General features: G+C 44.3%; 1 protein-coding gene across 8 annotated transcripts in view; it reads right to left on the reverse strand.

The window, feature by feature from the left end:
* The window catches only part of TEAD1 (TEA domain transcription factor 1), a 279,132-nt gene that overhangs the window by 20,287 nt on the left and 241,948 nt on the right, over positions 1–16,897 (reverse strand). For all 8 annotated transcript variants that reach the window (XM_066365705.1, XM_066365711.1, XM_066365732.1 and 5 more), the window contains one exon: positions 237–377. In XM_066365705.1, the coding sequence (XP_066221802.1) occupies positions 237–377 (141 nt within the window). The remainder of the gene's footprint in view (positions 1–236; positions 378–16,897) is intronic.

Consider the following 16,897-nt stretch of genomic DNA (forward strand, 5'->3'; position numbering starts at 1 on the left):
GCTGGCTGGCAGGGCAGAGCCAACTTCATCAAGGGGGGCCAGCATGGGACTTCCTCCTGGCCTTCTTTCAGTTGCTTTCAAATAATTTTGCCTTTTTAGAAGTAATGGGGGGGGGGGGAGAAAGGGAGGTGTGCAGGAAGAGACACACAAAAAAGTAAAACTCTGTCCCAATAAACATGTAAAGGGCAGTACAGCCTGCCTTGAAGGAAGGCTCCCGATTACAGAGGCCAACTTACCTCTACTTTTTCTACTACTTGCTTCCCAAAGGAGCAAACTTTGGTGGAACAGGTGACCGTCATATTTTCAGAACTCTCATACTGACTGGTAACGCCATAAAAAGCCCCGGCATCATCTTGAATATTGCAGTTTAAATCGGCCTGTTGGAAAGGAAACGGGAGGTGAGAGTTATGCTCGCACTGCAGGAGTCACGGCAACAACCCCCACTGTGGCCGAGCGGAGGGCAGCGGCGGCCAGGGAGGTGGCACCGCGATGCTCTTCTGGAAACAAGTGCTACGGCCATCGGTCACCTCTTCTGTAGAGAGGACTAATTGGGGCAGTCTTCCCTTGAGTCTGTTTTGTTTCACTTTCTTGCATTCAGGATCAGAATAACGCAGAACCCCTGTAATAAAAGATGCACGGCGACTTTGAAACTGTGCAGGAAGCAGTGCAGTTGACCCTTGAACAACATGGGGATTAGGGGCTCTGACTCCCTGCCCAGCTGAAAATCCATGGATAACTTCTGACTCCCCCAAAACTTCACTAATACCTACTGTTGACCAGAAGCTTACCAGTAACATCAGCAATTGACTAAAATATATTTTGTATGATATATGTGTTATACACTGCATTCTTATAATAAAGTAAGCTAGAGGAAAAATATCTATAGAATCATAAGAGAAAGTAAATTTACAACATTTGTTTAAAAAAATCCACATATGAGTGGACTGTGCAGTTCAAACCCATGTTGTTCAAGGGTCATTGCGTATGACCTGAATTCATAGTCGCTAATCTTTGGAGGTATTTAAAAGAAAAGGAGAATCTACAGTTACTTGCTATTTGTTATATGTATAAAAACAGAAACTGTACTGCAAATTAAGCAACAGAAATGGTTGCTATTAAAGACTCACAATGAAGCCCTGGCCGGTTGGCTCAGTGGTAGAGCGTCGGCCTGGCGTGCAGAGGTCCCGGGTTCGATTCCTGGCCAGGGCACACAGGAGAAGCGCCCATTTGCTTCTCCACCCCTCCCCCTTTCCTTCCTCTCTGTCTCTCTCTTTCCCTCCCGCAGTCGAAGCTCCACTGGAGCAAAGATGGCTCGGGCGCTGGGGATGGCTCCTTGGCCTCTGCCCCAGGCGCTAGAGTGGCTCTGGTCACAGCAGAGCGACGCCCCAAAGGGGCAGAGCATCGCTCCCTGGTGGGCAGAGCGTCGCCCCCTGGTGGGCGTGCCGGGTGGATCCCGGTCGGGCGCATGCGGGAGTCTGTCTGACTGTCTCTCCCCGTTTCCAGCTTCAGAAAAATACAAAAAAAAAAAAAAAAAGACTTACAATGATGCTAATATTTAACGCAAACTACCATTCATTTAACACATTTTTATGACTACCTACCAGGTAAGGCTCATGCTACACAGGACTTGACTACAATCTAATGTGGGAGATATGGATTTGTACATAAAATAATTATAATTTATATAGAAAGTCAGTACCATGTCACAGGTACTCAGAGTTCAGACAATAGAAGGCATCACTTTCACCCAGGAGTGTTATTTAAGGGATGGTTAAGATTTAAACATGCAGAGAAGGGCTGATGGAATAATGTGGGCAGGAGAAGTCCAGAGAGCTGCATTCTTGTTATGGTGCAAGGACTGAGGGACCTGGGAGAAACGAGTGTGGAAATATAACTGGGCCCAGTGTGTGGAGGGCTAAAATAAGGGGTGTGGATTGTATCCTATAAGACATGGAACCCCTTGAAAGTCTTGGCGCAAGGAAGCAATGTGACCAGCACCGGGCTTCAGAGGAGATGTGTCTCAGCATGGCATAAAGTCTACTGGAAAGGGAGGCTGGGCAGCTGCAGCATCTAGATCGCTGGTTGGTGGTTCCCATCCCTTGAATGTCTCCTGACTCCCGACTGCTCATCAGGTAGAGGTGTGAAGCTGGGTCAAAGAGTGAGTGAGAGCTGAGCCAAGCCCTGCTGTCAGGGGATTGACGGTTTGCTAGGGAGGACATCACAGCAGAGACAAACACTCCTGAGAGAGGCACAGAGGGGCAGGAGGACAAACAATAGTGGGGAGGGGGCCCTTGGAGTCCAGGAGGCTTAGGCAGGCACAGCATGCTGAGAGAGAGAGGCAATGTTCAAAGGGCTCATAGCCAGAAACAAGGACGAAAAAACAGGCTGGAGCAGACAGCAGGGAGAGAGGGTGGCAGGAGAGGCTGGGGAGGTGGGAGGTTTGGGTCTTATATCCTAAAATGGGATGCAGGTGATGTAAGCGGATAGAATGGAGACAGGGATGGAGTACGATCAGATGTGCATTCCAGAAAGGCACCCCTGACCACAGCCTGGAGAAGACTCTGGAAGGGTAAGAGTGAACGTGGAGATAGATCAGGCGCCCTTGACAGCAGTTCCAATGACAGAGCAGCACTGTGGTGACAGTGCAGAGACAAAGACAGATCTGATATACAAATGAGACTACATACTTTGTGAGGTTTGGCACATTCTAACTAGCTAATTTCAATATCTTGACAGGCACTAACTAACCACCATGATAACCTGAGTCATTCTCTCTTTACATTTTTAATAAGATCTGCATTTGAATTCCCTTCTTGAGTTGAGTCAGGAAAATGTCCATTTCCTTAGGCAAAACTTCATTATTTTCTGGCTTCATATAAAAGTAACTATATACTTTTTATCCCTTCTTTCACTTTATGTGCCAAGAAATTCAAAGTTAAATTCAGTGCTCAACCACAGCAATTAACTTACCTTACGTACCTCTAATAGCTACTAACAATCAGTGTACAAATCCTTTTACTGAATTCCAATCTTGTACTTGTCCAGTTTTATATTATCCATAAATTTAGTAACCCTCCCTTCACATTTAGCTTTTTGGAATAATATGGGGCATAAATCGTAAATAAATAAAAATACCCAGGCGTGCACTCTTCTCACATTCAAAGTTTGGCATTTGGCTACATGAAAAGTGAGCGATGGGCTGCAGAGGCCCAGGAGAAAGGTGCCGCCACACCCGAGGCACACAGGAGCTCTGACACTGGAACTGGCACCCGGCTTTCCACAGGGCACTGAAAGTGGGCCTTCAGAAACTGCCAATGCCTCGTTCTGCCACCAAGTGAGAACGCACGGCTCTGGGAAGCAGCTCAGGTGTCTGGTGGTGCTGGGATCACCAGCGACGTTCTCTGTGGGACTTGTGCTCTTACTATAGTGGGCCCTCCCTACCCACGCACTCTGCATCTGCGGATTCAACCAGCTGTGAATTGAACATATTTGAAAAAAACAGGTACGTTGTTGCAGACGGGTACTATCTAGGTAGGCCTACAATGGTTGTGTCTGCCCAGAATGTGAACATTTTTCTTGTCATTATTACCTTGACAAAACAACATAATGACTATTTACATAGCATTTACATTGTATTAGGTATTATAAGTTAATCTAAAAATGCTTTAAAGAGAGGATACGGGTGAGTTATATGTAAATACCACGCCACCCTATATAAGGAACTAGAGCACTGCAGAGATTCCTGGACCCACTAATCCCCCGTGAATACCAAGGGATGACTGTATTATGATGCAGTTTGTGCCAGCAAGTTTTAGCATTTTTAAAATGTGAAAACACTCATGTGGTAGTAAAGAAATCAAACTGGATAAAGGGTGTCCACTTTATTTTTACACCTGAACTTGCCAACCTCCACAGGTGACCAGTGCTGTTTTTTTCTGTCCTTTTAGAAATATTTAGCATTCAGGCATTGAAGCATATACACCCCGCCTTTATTCTGCACAAACAGTAGCACTCTTCGAAGCTTTGTTTTAAAAAATGTATCTATAATGACATCTTAGAACTCATACTGTATTGTTACAGAATATTAGTATTAAAAAGAACAGGCATTTAAAAATGAACAGTGGCCGTACAGACTATTCTACTGCCCAGGTGCTCCATGATTTAATAAGTGTTCCGGGGATGAATATTTAAGGATGCTTTCCAACAATGAGGCAAGGATGAGTTTACGTGAAGCAGGAAAGTGCATCCTAAGTTATTTTTACTTTCCTTCAACATTAAAAAATTCCTAGCTTTGAAAAAGAGTGGGTATAAATGGACTACTAGCTAATATTGTAATTTAAACAAACCTGCAAATTTGATGTTAATCAATTGCTTTGAAAGACTGGTGAGCAATCAAAAGAAGTTAGGTGTTTGTGGTGGAAGGGTGGAGTGTGGAAGGAGCACAGGGAAATAAGCAATGGGTGGAGGAGTCAAATGGAGAGTAAATGGAATGAGGTTATTTAAAGAAAAAAAAGTCAACCTTGCCCTGACCGGATAGCTCGGGTGGTTAGAGCATCATGCTGAAGCACAGAGGTTGTCAGTTCGCTACCCGGTCAGGGCACATACAGGAACAGATCAATGTTTCTGTCGTCTCTGTCTGTCTGTCTCTCTCCTTACTTCTTTCTCTAAAATCAATAAAATAAACATTAAAAAAAAAAGTCAACCTTAACTTACTTCGGTGATTGAATAAGGAGGAAGGATTTCTTAAGAATTACACCATAACTCCCTATGTACAATACTTTGTTTTGAGAGAGAGAGAAAGAGAGAGAAAGGGAAAGAGAAGAGAAGCACCAACTCATAGTTGTGGCACTTTAGTTGTTCATTGATTGCTTCTCATATGTGCCTTGACTGGGAGGCTCCAGCTGAGCTAGCGCCCCTTGCTCAAGCCAGCAACCTTTGGGCTCAAGCCAATGACCATGGGATTTTGTCTATGATCCCATGCTCAAACCAGCAACCCTGTACTCAAGCTGGTGAACCTGAGCTCAAGCTGGATCAGCCCATGCTCAAGCCGGCAATCTCAGGGTTTCGAACCTGGGTCCTAAGTATTCCAGGTCAACGCTCTTATCTACTGTGCCACCACTGGTCAGGCAATGTTTTGTTTCCTTTCACATTTTTAAATGCACTATTTTTCTTTCTATTCATTTCCATGGCATTATTTTTGACAAGCTAAGATTTTCAATGTAAACAAACATAGACACATAAGATGCAAAGCAAACACAGAAATAAATATATAAAATAATCTGTCCATATATACAATTTAAAAATGTTAACCAAGTTCAGAATAGTATTCACCATAATTTGATGTTAGTAAAATTGCTGAAAATTTCCACAGCTTTCCCGTTTCCATCTGAGTTTCCACGCTTAAGTAGGCTAGTGAAAGGAGCCGCCCCCTGCAGAGGAAGAGCTAGCAAATTTTGACAACTAGAGTGGATCATTTTTAAGATGCACCCTTTATTAGATAAAATAGTTTTCAGTAATAATCAGCACTCTGTTTCATTTAAAATTTTAAACACAAAAATCCTAGAAGTAGTAACAGAGAATGACAGAATTAAAGTAACAAGTTCTGCTTCTTTATCTTTATAATCCCTGGGTCATTATTACTCATTTCTGACTCTCGTGTGTAACCCACGAAGAAGCAGCGCCGTGGAGACTGCAGCTCAAACAATTCCAAACAGCTAAGACCTTACTCTAGACATGGATACCGGCTGGGTCTGCATATGTTATTAAAGGATTAGTGGTATAATGAACAAGTAATACAAGTGTGCTAATTTGAAGCACATTAAATATGTATATATGAGGTAAAACACAACTATTTCACCAATAGTTTAGAGCTTAGGCCAACAAAGAATTTTTTTTTTGAGGAGTATTTTATCAATGGCACTTTTTTTTTTTTTTTTGTATTTTTCTGAAGCTGGAAATGGGGAGAAACAGTCAGACAGACTCCCGCATGCGCCCGACTGGGATCCACCCGGCACGCCCACCAGGGCGATGCTCTGCCCACCAGGGGGCGATGCTCTGCCCCTCCGGGGCATCGCTCTGCCCCAACCAGAGCCACTCTAGTGCCTGGGGCAGAGGCCAAGGAGCCATCCCCAGCGCCCGGGCCATCTTTGCTCCAATGGAGCCTTGGCTGCAGGAGGGGAAGAGAGAGACAGAGAGGAAGGAGAGGGGGAGGGGTGGAGAAGCAAATGGGCGCTTCTCCTGTGTGCCCTGGCTGGGAATCGAACCTGGGTCCCCCGCAGGCCAGGCCGACGCTCTACCGCTGAGCCAACCGGCCAGGGCCTCAATGGCACTTTTTAAAAATGAAATTAAAGTGTAACATATATTCAGAGAAATACAGAAAGCACAAGTTTATAGTTTAATTAATTTTCATAAAGCGAACACACCCATGTAGGCAGCACCCAGATAAAGAAACAGAACAGACGCCTTCCCACCCATGCTCCTTCCAGTACAATCACCCTGCATGCCACAGGGGTGACCTTGGTCCTAAGACATTATATATACATTAGTATACATTAGTTCTGTCTGGCTTTTTAAACCCTAAATAAGTGCTGACTCCTTTGTGTTTAGTTCACTCAGCATTATACCGCGAGAGTCACCCATGTCGTTGTGTGGATTCATTCATCCCTGTGACTGCAGAGTGTGCCACTGAATGAAAAGCATCACGATCTATCTGTTCCACTACTGACGGGCATTTGCAGAGTTTCCATATTGAACCTATTATGAAAAGTGTTACTCTGAGCGTTCTCGAATATGCTTTTGATGAACACATGTATACATTTCTGTGGGGTGTTCCTACGAGTAGACCTGCTGGGTCATTAGGGCTACGTGCAGTTTAGCTTTCATTTAGATTAGGACAGAAAGTTTCCCCATTTCCTTGCCATTTTAAAAAATTAATTTTAATGGGGTGACATTGATAAATCAGGGTACATATGTTCTGAGAAAACATCTCCAGGTTATTTTGACATTTGATTATGTTGCATAACCCTCACCCAAAGTCAAATTGTCTTCCGTCACCTGGGAAATGATGACATCGGATCATTTACAACAACATGGATGGACCTTGATAACATTATACTAAGTGAAATAACTAAAACAGAAAAAACTAAGAACTATATGATTCCATATATAGATGGGACATAAAAATGAGACTCAGAGACATGAACAAGAGTGTGATGGTTACTGGGAGGGGTGCTAAGGGGGGAGGGGAGGGGGGCTAAGGGGGGAGGAAGGAGAGGGAGGGGTGGGGGGAGGGGGGCTAAGGGGGGGGAGGAAGGAGAGGGAGGGGTGGGGAGAGGGGAGGGGCACAAAGAAAACCTTGCCCTTTTTTATAACAGTTTGAGAACACTTTATATTTAATGACTAATAGAAATTTAATAAGTTAGATTTTAAAAGGCTTCCCAGCTAACAGCAAATAACCAATTTGCTATTATAACTGCTTTGCGATTACTCCTGAACATGGAAAACAATCATGTAGCCATCCAACCATATTACAGCTGCTCTTCAGGAATTTTCTAGGAGGAGGCAGTGATGTGAAAGATAGTTATCTGTCAGCTTGATGACACTATGATTATCCCAGAAAGAAATGCAGTCACTGAACTCCCACGAAGCAAAGGTAGAATCAAAGAAAGAATGCTAGCATTAAATTGAAGCAAACTCTGCAATGAATCTAGGAGTCACACTGTGTTTGTAACCCACCCTACTGAAAACTCAGGGCTAACATTTCATAGCATTCTGAAGGCAAGAAAATGAGAAAAATGTGCTGGTATCAGAGATGCAAACTATTTCTGCCTAACTGGCTTTTCTCTGACCCTGACCACAGGATATTTTCTAAAAGCAAACTGAATACAAAAATCCAAGAAACAGCTAAAACTAGCACACTTACCTTCCCAACAAATTCCAAAGTCAAACCATATCCTACCCTTTGGGGACAGAGAAGCCAAACTAAAATATGTAGGTGATCATCGGCCAGGTTTGGAAGTATTAAAAAAAGAAAAAGAAAACTTGCAAATATGGCTTGATGGACAGGGCAAGCCCAGGCGAACTGGACCTTCTAAGGAATCTTTGCCCATTTTGTCTCAGAACAGAGACTACTGCCTATGTACTGGGTTCTGAGGCCAACTCTTATTCCTACCTCCCAATGCAGACACCTTCTCTACAGTATCCTGACCTGCTCTGCCTACTGGCTACATACCTTCAGATACAGGAAAATCATTGCTTTAAGAAAAGACGGTGTGCTAGACAGACCTCATTGGTAGGTAGTTCTTTTTCCTGTTGTATTTGTTTTCTATTGCTGCTTTAACAAACTACCACAAATTTAGTGGCTTAAAATACCACCAGTTTATGATCTTATTCTGTAGGTCGGGGATCCAACATGGACCTCACGAGGTGAAGATCAAAGTGTTGGCAGAGCCGTGCATCTTTCTGAGGCTCTTCCAGTCTCTAGAGGCCGCCTGCAGGCCTTATCTCCTAGCCCCTCCCCCGCTTGCAAAGCCAGAGTGAGTCCTGCTCACACTGCCCGTTGTCACCTCTCTAGATCTCTTCTCCGGCACCCCTCTACCACTTGTAAGGGAACCTGCAGTCCACTGGGCCCACTCAGATCAAGACATCCCCCGACCTGTTGGTTAGCAACCCTGCCTCTCCTTTTCCGTGTGATGTAACATATTCACAAACACCACGGGTAAGGACTTGAACATGATTTGACTTACCACAGCCATTACATCGAACTGGCTCCCTTGTAACTTTTACTTAGAGCTCTGCCTTCTGGAACCCTGAAGAACTACAGACACGTCTGTAAGACAGTTCTACAATTCTTTTTCATTTCCCCCTTAATCTCACCTTTCTTCTCCCCCTCCTCACCCACTAAGCTATTCAAGGTCCTAGTTGCTTTCTGGAATTCAAGTTTTAAATTTATTTTTATGAAACTCCATCCTGACTTCCTCCCTGCCATCTAGTCCCAATTCTGACTCTCCATCTGCTGTGACCTTGCCGCAGACATCTGCCTACAGCATGGACAGCAGTCACTTCTTTGCACCTCACTGTGCTCATTTTTAGCCACGAAGAAGACCTGCTTCCAAAAGCCACTATGGTCACAGGAGGTAATGCATAACTGTAAGGTGCTACACAAATGATAGCCATTAATAATACTGATAATCATTCCTATTAGCTTATTGATTTAAAATACAGACCAGGGCAGAGATAAAGGCAGAGCCTCAATCACACCTACAGAGGTGTGACCACATGTAGATGATACTTTGTAATCAATAAACAAGAGCCAGTCCCCGCAGAGCCAGTCTGAGCCCCTATTGACACTCATCAGCACAGATACAACACTGGCTTTTTCCAATCAGGAAAACCAGTATCATTTCTGACTTGTGAGTTTGATAAGTCTTAAGTTTGGAGTATAACTGCTCAAACAGGTATAGAATTATCTTTCCCACACAGATATGATTAGAGCTGTTATAGAGTTCTCTCTGGAAATAAGAAAAGGCAATCATACTAATAAATGTGTGTTGCATAAATTAAAAACTTCTGGGTGTATCTGTGGGCAGGTCCTGGGAAACAATACAAGGTTGAAGGAGAGGCAGGTTACAATGCCAGGCAGAGAAAGCGCCTGCCTCAGGCAGTAAGAGGAGAGCCTTTCCCCGAATTCCTCCTCAATTCCTCCTTCTCATACACCCATCACTTTACTCCTGTAGCTAAAACATTCCAGTTACCAGACAAGATTTCAGATTGGTTTCTCCTCTATTACCTCTTGTTCAGTAAGCTCATATATTCCTGAACGTGTTCCACTGTTTGATGTCATGCTTTTGAAATTAAAAAAGTAAAATGTAAATTTTAATTACAACTTCTTAATTACATATTCAAAGAATGATCCTTCCCATCGCATGGGTAAGGGAAAATGAGGCATGGGCAAGGTCCAGAGCTGTGAGGGGAGGGCTGGGTGGAGGGGTCAGCTCTGCAAAACCGCAAGCCCCTGCCAACTTGGCTACTGGGGGGCTGAAGTATGAGAAAGTGAGCACTGAGGTGCCCAGTGCAGAAGGGACTTGTGCGGCTCCTGCGGAGGCAGCACTGGGCTGACAGCGACTGCTGTGTCCCTGGCTTCACAGGAAAAGAGCCTGCCAGAACAAAGAGGAAAAGATAACACCAAAGGCAGGGACACCCGGCCAGGACTCTCCCTTCCCACCCATCTCTCCCCTTCACCCCAAGGCTTGGAAGGGCTGGGCAGGAATTACTCGGGTGCAAAAATGAAAACATCAAGAGGATAGTCCCTGACAAGAAAGAGTATAATAGGCACTGATGGATTCAAGGAGACACTGGCATTTTCAAACCACTACTTTGAACCTCTCCTCTTCATCCTCTCCGAACAATGATCAAAGGACCAAGATTTCAAATTGTGAAGCAATTTTTTCCAATGGCAGCATCTGGCTCCTTGGCAGGCGGCACTGGGAGCTGGGCTCTATTGTGGGCAGCTGTCTAGGCCTGCCACGTGGGGAGGCTCAGGCAGGCAGGGCACCTAGTGGGCCTGGCAGCTGCTCCGTGGGTGCTGCAGGATGATCCCTCTGCACCGGCTGTCCGCAGTGAGCACACAGTAGGCAGAGGTGCTGGCAGGGGGATCTCTCTGGCAGGGGCCGTCTCTGAGGAAGCTAGCTGCTCCCAAACCCTCTGCATGACTTGCACGTACCTGCCCCTGACCAAGACCTTGGAAGCCTGCCCGCACTGGCACACAGAGGCTTGGGGTGAGGAATGTTGGATGACCCTGGGAGAATCCCCAGTAAGGCATCTTGTACTTGGGGAGAACAATGAAACTACCCATAGGGAAGCAAGTCTTTGAGTCAGCTCACTTTGGGCCATTGTACCCCCTGCCCAGTACAAAAGGACAGCAGCTGTAGTTCTCCTGCCACAGCTGTTTTAAATAAGAATAATAGGAATAAACTCAGCCCCCACTCTTCGAGTTACTTCCCACTAATTATGGCATATATTTACATCTACAAAATAGAAGATTAAAAAAAACACCACGAAGAGCCCCTTTATTGTGCAGATTGGCACCCCTATTTGAATTTCATAAACATTTAGTACTTCAAAGAATCTTAAAAGCTTGCTCTAATTACAATATGCACCGCTTGAAAGGCTGGCTGTTTGCATTGCAAATTCCTACAAATGGCAGCATTCATTAAGAAAAAAATTCAATTAATATCATCCACTCAACTTCAGGTAACTGCCCCTGGTGACTTCACACAGTAGCTGAGATGAAAGAGCAGAAGTCTCAGCGCCCAGTTCAAAGCCACTGCACGGGCCATAATGAGAACGGGGTGCCTAGCTGAGCTGGACCTTCACACATCATATTCAGCAGGTGTGTGAACACTGGCCCAGGACTACCCTTTCCAAACCCAGAAACAGGACCTTCCTCTGGTCTGGAGTTTTGGTGCAATTAATCAACTAACAAGTCTAGAGTTGCCAAATAAACTACAGGCCACCCAGTTAAATCTGATTTTTCGATCAACAACATTTTGGGAGTTTCCATTGTGTTCCAAAGATTGCATGGGAGGTATGTACACTAAAATATTATACATTGTTTACCTGAAATTCAAATTTAACGAAGTGGCCTGTATTGTTATTTCTAAATCTGGCAACTCAACAAGTCACCTTTACTGAAAAGAATAACAAAAACTGGGACTTACCCTCCAATTCTCATTGCTATAAGAAGACCTTGTATGCTCAAGATATTTTAAGTGAGGGGAAGAAAAATGAAGCTGACAAATAATACATGAAGCATAACTCTTGTTTAAGTAAAAACCAATGGTGTATGTACAATGTTTGTAAATGCACATTTTGCTTTGGGGTGGGGGATGCACGGTGCTGTGGGCAGATGGTGTTACACTGAGTTGTGCTCTTGAAACCGCTATGGTTTTGTGAACCAATGTCATCCCAATAAAATCAATTAAAAAAAAAAAAAAAGGTTCAGAAGGATACAAGGGGACCTGAGGGGAATCTCACTTTTTCTTCTATAGTCTTTTGAACTGCTAAGACTATTTAAAATAAGCTTATATTGCTTTTGTAATATTAAAGTAAATTAAAATGGGCGGGTGGGTAGACTGTACCTGCCCAAGGGAGAAAGGATTTCACAGAGCACCACGGGGCTAAGTCCGATTTTAGATAATTGAACAAGATCCCTGGGGAGTTTATGATTATGTCCAGATAATCTACTTATTCCTTGCAAAATTAAGTCTGGAAATAAGTCGCCACTCTATGCCACCTCAACCCTTCCCTTCTCTAGTTTTTCTCGAAAGCTAATTGCACCCCCATCAATAGGGCAAATGCTGGGCAGTGCAGGTGCACCATGTGTCTGCTTTCGCCCGGACCTCTGGTTTACAGCAGCCCTTGGTGGGACACTGGCTTAGCATCTCAGCCTGTGACCATGGCAGGGAGCGGAGTTATATAGTCCCACGAAAGAAAGGATGAACCCGTGACCTCAGCTTTGTTAGCAACCACTGAGCCAAATGACCTAGGACAGAGGGCATTAGAGGAACAGCTGTCAGATGGATTCTCCCACGGGGTTCAGGGAACTCAATTTAGATGCTGAATAGAAGTCCTGAAGAGTTCAAGGTTACTGGGGGGGGGGGGGGAGGATCTGTGGTGCAACAAAGATGAAAGGATTGGGGAAAAAGCAGAGTGCGTTTAGGACCCCATTTTCCAGGCTGTCCTCTTCTATCTATGTTTTCATGGGATTCAGAAAGGGTACTTATAAGTCAAGTGACGGCCACGAGGATCAGGGTTTCTACCCTCAACTCTCACCATTCTCCATATTCCTTAAGGTCCCCGGGCCACGGGTCCTCAAGATGCTGCTCAAATGCCATGCCTCTGTGAGGCCTTCCGAAACGTTCTCAGAGAAAAAGGATTTCTCCTTCTATCTGTGTATGCCCACATTTCCACTACAGCTTCTACCCCAAGGTGCAGTCAATCATACGCCCACGTGTCAGCCTCTCACTCACGTCCATCTCCTCAGCTCTCTGGGAGCAAGGTCAAACGCAGTGAACGTTTGCTGAATGACTCACCAGTGACATGTATATTTATTACCAATACAAATAATTATTTTTATAAGGACCTAACAACTCCAGACATAGCTAGAAGAGCCTCTGTGGGAATCTCTTGGGGTCTTCTACCTGATGTTCAGTAAATTCCCTGAAAAAGATCACCCAACAAACTATCAGGTGCCTACTATATCGGCCTACCCTGTCAGGGCTAAGTGACAGTTATAGTATCCAATGTATAGCAATTTCTCTAGTTGAATGAAATAAATTAACTTTTCAGCCAAGGAGGGGGGACTGTTGAACATCTACCATATTCATTGCCCTGTTGAACAAACAATAGCTACAGACAGCATCCCTATCTACCAAGAAGTTTAAAACATGAGGTTGGGAAAACAGGAAGAAAGTAATAATGAACAGTCAATACAGAAAGTTCTAACAAGCTCCAGATATTTTTCTGATGAAATCAAACCAAAATGGGGGAGGTACAAGTTTACTGACTTCCTATCCCTCTACATGAAATATCAGAACCTAGGCCCTGGCCGGTTGGCTCAGTGGTAGAGCGTTGGCCTGGCGTGCAGAAGTCCCGGGTTCGATTCCCGGCCAGGGCACATAGGAGAAGCACCCATTTGCTTCTCCACCCCTCCACCTCTCCTTCCTCTCTGTCTCTCTCTTCCCCTTCCGCAGCGAGGCTCCATTGGAGCAAAGATGGCCCGGGCGCGCTGGGGATGGCTCCTTGGCCTCTGCCCCAGGTGCTAGAGTGGCTCTGGTTGCAACAGAGCGACCCCCCCCCCCGGAGGGGCAGAGCATCGCCCCCTGGTGGGCAAAGCGTCGCCCCTTGGTGGGCGTGTCGGGTGGATCCCGGTCGGGCGCATGCGGGAGTCTGTCTGTCTCTCCCCGTTTCCAGCTTCAGAAAAATACAAAAATAAATAAATAAATAAATAAATAAATAAATAAATAAATAAAGATACACATTAGAAAAAAAAAAAAAGAAATATCAGAACCTGCCTATCTAAAGATAATTTTCCAAAGATCAGACTCTTGGTGAAGATAATTATATAATCACAGTCCACCTGAAGGGAATTTATTATGTGTTAGCCCATAAGTACCTCTAAAATCTAGTGGTATTTCTAGCTAATCTTCCTTCCACTTTTTTTTTTTAAGAAGAGGGGGGCAGATAGTGAAGCAGACTCCTGTATGCGCCCCGACTGGTGGCAACCCCATGTAGGGACAATGCTTAAGTACTGAGCTATTTTTAGCACCCGAGGTTGATGCGCTCCAAGGGAGCTATCCTCAGTGCCCACAGCCATATTCTGACCAATCAAGCCCCTGGCTGTGGGAAGGGAAGAGAGAGAGAGAGAAGAGGGAGAGGGAGGGGAGGAAGAGCAGATGGTCACTTCTCCTGTGTGCCCTGACCAGGAATCAAACCTGGGATGTCCATATACCAGGCCAATGCTCTATCTACTGAGCCAACCAGCCAGGGCCATCTTCCTTTCATTTAACATCATTCCATCACTTAATATTGTTCACATAATTTCAGAACTTAACACCATTTTAAGATATGACAGATGTAGAGAGAAATGGAAAACGTAAACTGAAAGGTCCTTTTCTTATTGATAGCAATTTAAAACATGGGAGAAAATTATTCCATATTACTAACTTCCTTTTCCATGAATAGCAACAGGGACATTTGGTTCCAAATGACAGACTCAAGTCTACAATTCAACCTACATCATGCAGAATCCAATTGGAACCAGGCTGAAACTCCAGAGGGGGTCCACTCGGCCAGTTTCCATGGGCATTAGTGTCTGCTGCTTAAGTAAAGCCCAGTTTTTAATTTGCAGTGCCTGTCATTTTGTCCAACAAATTTGATTTCAATCCCACCAAGATAAAAGCATCTTCTAAAGGCTGCCCTTTTTCCATATAACTCTCTTTCCCTTCCCTGTTTTGTAAAATTCATATCTGCTTTGGTTAGTAAAACTAGCCTTTTTCTTCCCCTAAAAAAAAAAAGGGGGGGTAAGAAAGTAAATTGAATGACTATAAATATATTGTTAATTGTTTATACTGAATGTTCATAATTCCAAGAATTTAAAAAGAGTAACATAAATCAGCATAGGGTCACCATATATCCTGGTTTCTAGGACACCAATACTTAAAACATTGCATTAAATTTATTTTTAAAATTTGTTTTAGCCCTGGCCGGTTGGCTCAGTGGTAGAGCGTCGGCCTGGCGTGCAGAAGTCCCGAGTTCGATTCCCGGCCAGGGCATTCAGGAGAAGCGCCCATCTGCTTCTCCACCCCTCCCTCTCTCCTTCCTCTCTGTCTCTCTCTTCCCCTCCCGCAGCGAGGCTCTATTGGAGCAAAGATGGCCCAGGCGCGCTGGGGATGGCTCCTTGGCCTCTGCCCCAGGTGCTAGAGTGGCTCTGGTCGCAACAGAGCGACCCCCCGGAGGGGCAGAGCATCGCCTCCTGGTGGGCAGAGCGTCGCCCCCTGGTGGGCGTGCCAGGTGGATCCCGGTCGGGCGCATGTGGGAGTCTGTCTGACTGTCTCTCCCCGTTTCCAGCTTCAGAAAAATACAAAAAAAAAAATTTGTTTTATTTTAACAACAGGTTACATATCCATATGGTTGCATTTTCACATTATGTCTTCCTTTATTATTCTAATCAAATCTGAGACTAAGTCTCCATCATACTAATGATTCTTCCAAGTAGGGTTTGGATATGAGGTTTATAATTAACATGTAACGTGGCTCTCCATGCACCCATGTCTCAAGGTTTAACACTCTTGCGCACTGTTAGGACAGAGAGTGGAATTTTGAGACTCCTCCAAAAATACTGGTTTCCCTGAATTTCCTATTTGGTTAAATCCATAATTTCATTTATTTCCTTAAATAAATGGAAAGGGACCTCTTTTGAAAGTCAGCTCAAGCTCTAGCTGGGTTTTTGTCTTTCAGGATACAGGGCTGAATCACATCCACCTCTCTTCCAGCTTTGGGAATTCTATGATCAATTCCAAGATAAGTGTCATTTTATCTTAAATGAGTGGTGGTGTCTGCCGTTTCACTGGCAACCCATCTGCACGGATCTCAGCGCGGAAATGAAGCTTGGCTCTGTCCTCTGTGGGTGGACACCTTCCTTTCTTAGGGCCCACACAGCACCTGATCGTTGTTTTATAAGAACACAAGTATGGTTTTCTCCAGTACAAAACGTTGACCTCATGTATCATAACATCTGCTTCCACACAAATCCTCAATCATAATAACAATTTCAATGCTGCATCAAACTGTAATTTTTCTGAGACATGGAAATTAAAAACTGAAATTTAAGCTAAAATTTTCACTGGCAGTACAGTATATAGTACTGCTAGCACAAATAACAACTAAGGTGACGAGGAGATGATGTGATGCCCTCTACTGGCCAGGGCCACAACGGGCAGGCAGTAATAACCACATCACATCATTGCTTACTCCTCTGCGGAGGGGCCAGCAAGGTCTTTATGATGTCAACTATAAGAAGAACTCCACTTCTAAACTGTTAAAATGGGAACAGGTATATGTGTTAGATTGGAAGAAATAGAGAATGAAGGATTAAAGACTGAGTAGAAAGAAAAATCAACTGCAGATACAGAGAAATTAAAAAATCAGATGACAACAGAAAGTTGTTTTGCTTTTAAATTATGCCATGGAAGGCTGATGAAGATGTCTGGTGTACTCACTCACTGCTTGATGACTTTAGAAAGCAATTTGGTTATGTACGCACATTCACAACATAGATATACCTATACACATATACATCTTAAAAGCCAAATTATTAATGTCCAATAAAATAAGGATG

This window comes from Saccopteryx leptura, chromosome 1, assembly GCF_036850995.1.
Source record: "Saccopteryx leptura isolate mSacLep1 chromosome 1, mSacLep1_pri_phased_curated, whole genome shotgun sequence".
NCBI classification, from domain to species: Eukaryota; Metazoa; Chordata; class Mammalia; order Chiroptera; family Emballonuridae; genus Saccopteryx; species Saccopteryx leptura.